Source organism: Alnus glutinosa, chromosome 4 (assembly GCF_958979055.1).
Source record: "Alnus glutinosa chromosome 4, dhAlnGlut1.1, whole genome shotgun sequence".
Classification (NCBI taxonomy): domain Eukaryota; kingdom Viridiplantae; phylum Streptophyta; class Magnoliopsida; order Fagales; family Betulaceae; genus Alnus; species Alnus glutinosa.
This window is the reverse complement of record NC_084889.1, coordinates 25374866-25381786: the sequence shown is the minus strand read 5'-3', so window position 1 is coordinate 25381786 and position 6921 is coordinate 25374866. Positions and strand designations below refer to the sequence as shown.

Genomic DNA, 6921 nt, shown 5'->3' with positions numbered 1-6921 from the left:
CTAGTTTGTGGCTAAATAATGTAATTTATGCAACTCCATAATGGTTAACAGATAATGATTATGAATATGTTGAGGTGCCTATGTGTACATATTTGCAATGTAATACATGTTATCCTGTACTTTATACGTGCTGAACAATTTTTCCTTGAATATAGAGGGCTTCATATATCTAGCAAAAATATGGCCTTGACATCTCAATCATCTAAGATTTAAACTCCTGCAAATATCAACTATTCAGGCCAAATTTCTCTAATTTTTCAGAGACATTTCGTTAAAAAATGTACCAAGGGACAGTTCCTTTATATTGGGTAATTTCATTGGATCAATATTTTTCTCATTCAATGAAAAAATCCAGTAAGGAATTTACCCCTAACCAAGACAAGTCTATAAAAAACTCTGGGCATGGGTCACATAGACATTAAACAGAAGGCTATGCGAGCAATACAATCACATAAACTACATAAACAAACATTAAACAGAAGGCAAGGCCAGCAATAGAAAAGGTACAATAATGCGATGCTCAGCTGCAAGGGTTAACTTTTCACTTTTCTTCGTCGCTATCATTGCCAAAAACTGAGGCGACAGCCACTTTTGGCTTCTTTGCAGCACTACTAGAAGAGTTCTGCACAATGACAAAGAAAAGCAATGAGTTAGTCAGAAGACTATTTATTAAACCAGAATTAGAACTAGATTCAGTCATTTTTGCATCGTTAATATGGGGAAGTCTCAAAACTCCATGGGGCTAGAAAGGAGCGAATGAAGCCAGAAAAAGAAATAGTGGTAACAGACAGCCCTTCATATTACCCTAAGGAATGGTCTGTTGTACATCCTGGTTATGGTTTAACATATTAAATCTATCCCACTGTTCAAATGGATCCCAAGTAGTAATCTAAAACCTACATTATGCATTTTTAACAGTTTATTTTCTCATACTAAGCCAAAAGCCACATATATATCAATACGTAACAAGAAACAGCAAATTATGGTATACAACCCCCAGCCACCATTAAGTTATCGGCACTAATATACTCAAAAGGAGAGAAAAAAAAAATCAATTGTCATTTATTACTGTATATATATAATAAGCATGTTCACCTCGAAAGCAGGAAATCATTTTAAGCATGCATTACAATAGAAGGAAGTGTTGCCGGTGATTTTAGCCATAACAATGATCATGGTGAATAAGGTAGTAGATATGTTGGTGCAGTAAGTGAAAACAGTCATATCAAGCATAATAAATGGTGATCGGTACTCAAAGAGATTTTCTTTTTCCTAATTTTGTTTTGCTTCTCCCAGTCATCAAGCCTGATTGACTTGACACTTTTCCCTGCCCCTGGCCTCTCACTTTGTTTTGCTTCAATGAAGACACTCAAAAGTTGAATAAAAAAATATATTCTAATACAAAGGCACTAAAGGTTAGATGTATATTCAATGCTAAGAGTCATTAGGGTGTTCATAACTTGCACAGTTCCTGCAGGTAATGAAAACGAGAAGGACAAGGAAAAAAGAAGTGCTCCAGTAAAATTTAAAGTAAGTTGATATGGATCCGAAAGGAAGCTGTTTGACACAACTGACAAGATGTATCCGAGAAAATAAGTAGAGAGCAGAAACCAAGTAAATTTCCCGAGGGCTGATAAATTAGTTATGCACCATTAACCAGACAATCATGAATTAAATGAATCTTGCACCCAATTAAAGTTTTTATATATACCTGTGCACGAACATTATGTATGTACACGTGCATGGGAAGTCATCCTTCTTTCCATTCTCCTTAGCATAAAGGACAACTAAAACTACAATGTTACAGTAATACAAATCCAAGATGCTGAGAGAGAGAGAGAGAGGGAAGGCATACCTTGGAGGTGCCACCTTTAGAAGAAAAACCAAACTTTAATGCCTTCCGCTGATCCTGAACTGCAAGTGCAGTAGCACCTCTCACTTCAGTGGGAACTGGAACCAGAGAAGACACAGACTCTTCTTGCTTCTGTTGCAGCTTACGAGCATCTGCCCTACTTGGCCAAAAGAAGGAAAAACAAAAAAAACAAAAGGGCAATTAGGAAACTAACGTGACTCCCCTAATTAATATATGTAACTCATGGAAAGTGTATGAGAATGGATACATTTGAGCAAACTTAGCCATCTCCTTCTCCTGACGTTGCTGCTCCCGTTTTTGCCGATCATCCCGACTGCTAGAGCCATGCATTTCTCTCATTTCTTTAAAACGCTGAAAACCTCATTGAGGGTGTTCCAAATCAGACAAAATTGACAAGTATGCCACAAGCAACAAAATTGCGTACCAACAGTAAGCGTAACAGGTCAAAATAAACCATTTACCTTTCTGTGATTGTGATCATATGAGCTCAGGTGAGCTTCGAATTCCATAGCCAATTTGTATTGCTTGTTGCATAGATCACAATAGAACACCTTGCGTATTTCTTTCACCTCGGTTTGAATTTTCTGCTCACGCTCTGCTAACACCTGGATTTTCATAATGTGCACGAAGCAGGCAGTAGAAGCCACCAGGTAATAAAAACTGCAGGAAATTCTCAAGACCCTCCAAACTTGACGGTCCCCTATATACCATTCCCGTCAAAAGACACACACATATGCTATATGCAGCCTTCTGCTAATTGGTGTGGGTTCCAGGAAAAGTAAAGCATCAACCTCAATACTATCTAATAATTGAAAATTTTATAGCAACTACAGTTCAAAGGCATACCTCCCGCTTCTTTGTGTGCTCCTCAGTCTCGTCTACCTCAACTTCAAGCTTTCTTCGCTGGATATTTTCTTCTGCAGTAAAAAAATCATCTTCTTCTTGTTTTCCAACCCCTAACTTTGGATCTCTGATACCAGATTTTATTGGTTCAACTATTCCTGCGTATTAACACCCCCCGCCCAAAAAAAAAAAAAACCGTCAAATCTAGAATAACATAGCTATGATAACTAAAAACTAAGACTTGTGGATAGCTTATCTTTGGTGCTCCTATATCATCCGAAAAAAATGGATTTGTCATAAAGAGAGATATGAGTATAGATTGCTGTGATGAAAAAACTATTGCATATAAAAAGCACTGCATCAGCTAAGAGACAGAATCCTAGACTCGAAACCGTCAATAGATATAAAACCATTAGGAGTACTGAAAGAGATGAGAAACTAGTAAAATGAAATCTCAGACTCTAGCATTCAACTGCAAGACACATAGCAAGCTGACCATATAATTTCGTATCAAGGGTCAGTGTTTAATTTTGATTATCAACATTCATCTTCTGTCCTGACTACTACCCTACACACGTAAATCCAACCAAATGAGAAAAGAACCTTGAGGAATGTAAAAATTCTATTCATCACACCGACTATAAAAAGGATGTGACTTGGAGAGAAAAGAGATGAATGAAAATAACACTGATTCCGAAACTGAGAGGCAGCAATATTAGGTTAAAAAAAAAAAAAAAAAACCAGCCATTAAGCAGACAAGATCAACACACCAGAAATGATCAGTAGTAAAAAAAAGTCAAATTTAGAAGCATGTGCAACGAAGGCATTGCAAGAAGTTCAGAAAGATTTGTTGCTAAAAAAAGACAATTTTTTTATTTATTTTTTTTCTTTTTCTTTTTCTTTTTTTTTTTTTATAATAAGTACAATGATTCAGAACTTTTTTTGATGAGTACTTTTTTTTTTTGCTAAAAAGGTTTTAACAGCCAATGGTTCAAAATAAAATAAGAATACATAGTACAGGATGTAAATATAGTACAATTATTAGCATCTCCCTAGAAGCATACCTTGCTCATTCTTCCCAAGACCCTTCCCCTTCCATCCCATTTTTTGGAGAAGCCTAAAACCAATATTAGATGGCGTCAACTGTGTGTCCAATGAAGCCTGTTCCACATTATCCAGATCAACATTTTCTGTTGGCTTGTGATTGATTGGCAAGCGAAAATCCTCTGCCAAATCATCAATAAGGGTGTCCTGATAAGTCTGTACCACAAAATTAAGATAGGGACCTCAACAACTGGGGTTAACAAAAAAATCACTGCGAATTCATAATGTCTTGGCAAAGAAGTAAATAGTTGTGTCATTGCAAACAAGATTTAGCACAAAAAAAGGGAAATTCACCACCAAGTCCCTTAGTCTTAACCTTTCACCATATCAGGTCCCCAGTTTATTTTTCACTAATTAAGGACCTCAGTAATGACCAAATGCCAAATTGGTCCTTGTGTCCAATTCGAGGTTTCTGCCAGGTGAAATTTTTTCCACGTCAGACCAAATGATAGACCACATGTACAGAACAGCATTCATATTTAAAAAAAAAAAAAAAAAAAAAAAGCTTAAAAACAATTATATTTATCCTTTAAAAATTAAAAATTAAAAAAAAAAAAAAAAGGATAAAAAAAAAAAAAGAAAAGAATGGAGAGGGTGGGCTAGGAGGACGGGGGGAGATTTACCCCTGCCGCCTCCTTTAAAGGGGTGGATTTCCACCCCCACTCTCCCCCTTCTTGTTTCTTTTACAAAATCATTTTTATATCTTTTCTTTTTTAAACATCAATAAAATTATTTTCAAAATTTGCTTTTACATCTGGAATGTTACTCTTTGCACATGACCTCTCATTATTGGACTAACGTAGAAAAAATGCCACCTGACAGAAGCCCCATTTAAAATTGAATGGAATGACCCAAGCCAAGCTCCTTAATTGGCAAATAAAAAAAACTAAGGTCCTACTATGGAAGGGCCAAATCTCAAGGACTTTGTGGTGAATTTCCCTTTTTTCTTTTTTTTGAGAAAAAAAAAAAAAAAAAAAAAAAAAAAAAAAAAAAAAAAAAAAAACTATTAAACAAGTTTAGTGAGTGTTTTAAATGTCAGGAAGTCCTACATATGTTGAAATAATTTCCTTAAGAAACACAATTTTTTTTTTTCACTTGGAAAGAAATCTAATGAATCCATAAACTGATGACCTACATGCTCCTTTCCAAGTCGCCGCTTATCTTGTGCATTAATTTCCTGTCTACCATTGACCCATCGATGATCCATTTTGAGTCACCTAAATCATGAACATACCAAAGGTTCAATATTCAAGGAGTGATTAAATTACTCTGAAATTTGGCATAAAAATGACCAATTTCAAGAATGCACAATGAGAAAGTCTAAACGTCCTTCTCTTGTCCTTTTCTAATATAACTTTTTTAAAAATCAGCCATTGGACGACCCACACCCGCGTGGGTCCAACAAATCAAACGGCTGATTTTTAAAAGAGTTGTATGGGAGAATTACAAATAGCAGTTCTCATATTCAATAGTACCAAATGCAAGCAAATAGGGTTAACAAAAGTTTACGTAATCAATCTATTAGTTTAAAAATCAAATGGCAGAAGAGTAAACAACAGCACAAAAGTTCGAGTAAAGAAAAATCTGTAGTTTACCAAACCCTCTTCTCGGTTGCCATGAAAATCGAGGAAAAAAGAAAATACATGACTGTGTAGGCTCCATTTTAGATTGATACTTGTTCTAATCAGACTCAAGGTAAGGAAAAATCTAATATTTTTGCAAATAAGGAAAAATCTAATATTTTTGCAAATAAGGAAAAATCTAATATTTTTGCAAATATTAACTGAAAATATAAAATGCCTTAGTCATTGTGACATCATGTTCACAGATTGCTCCAAAAATCAACAAGATCGGTTTTTTATATATAACTTTCAACAGTTTGTGACCAACTCAGAAAATGGGTTTCCAGGACATCAAATTTCCCAACAAGGAAGAATTACTGGTAAAGATAAACTCAGCTTATACCATAAAAGGACTAATCAAAAAATATATAGTTCAAACTTCAAAGTCACCGCTATTTCCAAGGGTTTTTGTTGAAATTCAGAAATGGGTCTCCAGAAAAATCTGGTTTTTCCAACTGGGAAGATAAACATTCAGCAAATGCATAAACTAGGCCCAAACTAAAGCATGCGTCTTTCAAATTCTTCACCGGCCCCAACATATACAAGCTCAGAATTATCAAAAATCAAAGAACTAATACAAAAATAAGGCAACTTTCATGAAATTAAACCAAAACTGAAACCCATTATAACAACAGATACAACATAATGAATTTTGAAAAAAATAAAAATAAAGAATAAGAAACTGAATCGTAGTAAAAAAAAAACAAAAAACAAAAAACCTAGATTAATAAGGCCACGATAGCAGGTAAAGTAACTTCTAATTGGGAGGTATCATCGATTAGATAGATCACAAAGCCTAACTTAGGGTTTCGAATTAGATGACAAACTTTACCTCAGTTTCAAAATTTCAGATACTCAACCCCTGAAAACTTCGAATTCAGCAGAAAACCTCAAAATTGCGTAGAGGGTCAATCAAAATCCTCAGGTTAAGCATAAAACTCAAAAAAAAAAAAAAAAAAAAAAAAAAAAAAAAAAAAAAAAAAAAAAAAAAAAATACTTACTTTAAACTATAAGGATAGGAACAATTTACCTCGGAGGCAATGAGAAAGCGAAAAAAGAGAGGTGTTCGTTGCAGTACCCAAATCGAATTGGGCTCTCTCACCCACAGTTCGCTACGAGACGCTCACATATACGTAACATATCCCGCAAAACACACACACACACACACGCAGAGAGAGAGAGAGATGGTTGAAATTATTAAAAAATTGGGGTTTATTTTTTTGTTTATTTTTCCATAAAATGGGATTAATGAAGTATTATAATTTTGATTGGAAACGCGACCAATCACGAAGTTAAATAGTCGTCCTCTTTTGATCTTTTGTTGTTGGATTAAAAAGTAAAAAGCTACTAGCAACGGGATAACCCTATATTACGAGTAATGTTAATGTCTATTTTGTCTTTTTTTTTTTTATCCTTCTAAAAAAATGTTACTTTTTAAATTATTATTAAACTTACGATAAACCATTATTAAATTTTGAT

At 34.5% G+C, this 6921-nt stretch overlaps 1 protein-coding gene across 4 annotated transcripts; it reads right to left on the bottom strand.

The window, feature by feature from the left end:
- Nucleotides 1–233: 233 nt before the first annotated feature.
- LOC133865977 (uncharacterized) lies at nucleotides 234–6622 on the bottom strand. 4 transcript variants are annotated; one of them, XM_062302517.1, is made up of 9 exons: nucleotides 6473–6618; nucleotides 6275–6304; nucleotides 4956–5037; nucleotides 3781–3976; nucleotides 2720–2874; nucleotides 2335–2478; nucleotides 2121–2224; nucleotides 1856–2009; nucleotides 234–622 (listed from the first exon to the last, which is right to left on the bottom strand). In XM_062302517.1, the coding sequence occupies exons 3-9, from the start codon at nucleotides 5025–5027 to the stop codon at nucleotides 542–544; spliced, it is 906 nt and encodes a 301-aa protein (XP_062158501.1). In that variant the 5' UTR covers nucleotides 5028–5037; nucleotides 6275–6304; nucleotides 6473–6618; the 3' UTR covers nucleotides 234–541. The 4 variants fall into 4 exon arrangements, with proteins under 4 accessions (XP_062158501.1, XP_062158503.1, XP_062158500.1 ...); XM_062302519.1 differs by having other exon boundaries at nucleotides 6275–6311; nucleotides 6473–6617; XM_062302516.1 differs by having other exon boundaries at nucleotides 6275–6329; nucleotides 6472–6613.
- Nucleotides 6623–6921: the final 299 nt, after the last annotated feature.

Bases quoted from the DNA above. Each gene is read 5' to 3' on its own strand.
- LOC133865977 (XM_062302520.1), bottom strand. From the start codon at position 5,027: ATGGATCATCGATGGGTCAATGGTAGACAGGAAATTAATGCACAAGAT. The intron at 2,875-3,780 runs GTATGCTTCTAG...GTTAATACGCAG, and splicing joins TCTTGGGAAGAATGAGCAAG to GAATAGTTGAACCAATAAAA. The intron at 2,010-2,120 runs GTATCCATTCTC...TTGGCCAAGTAG, and splicing joins ATGGCTAAGTTTGCTCAAAT to GGCAGATGCTCGTAAGCTGC.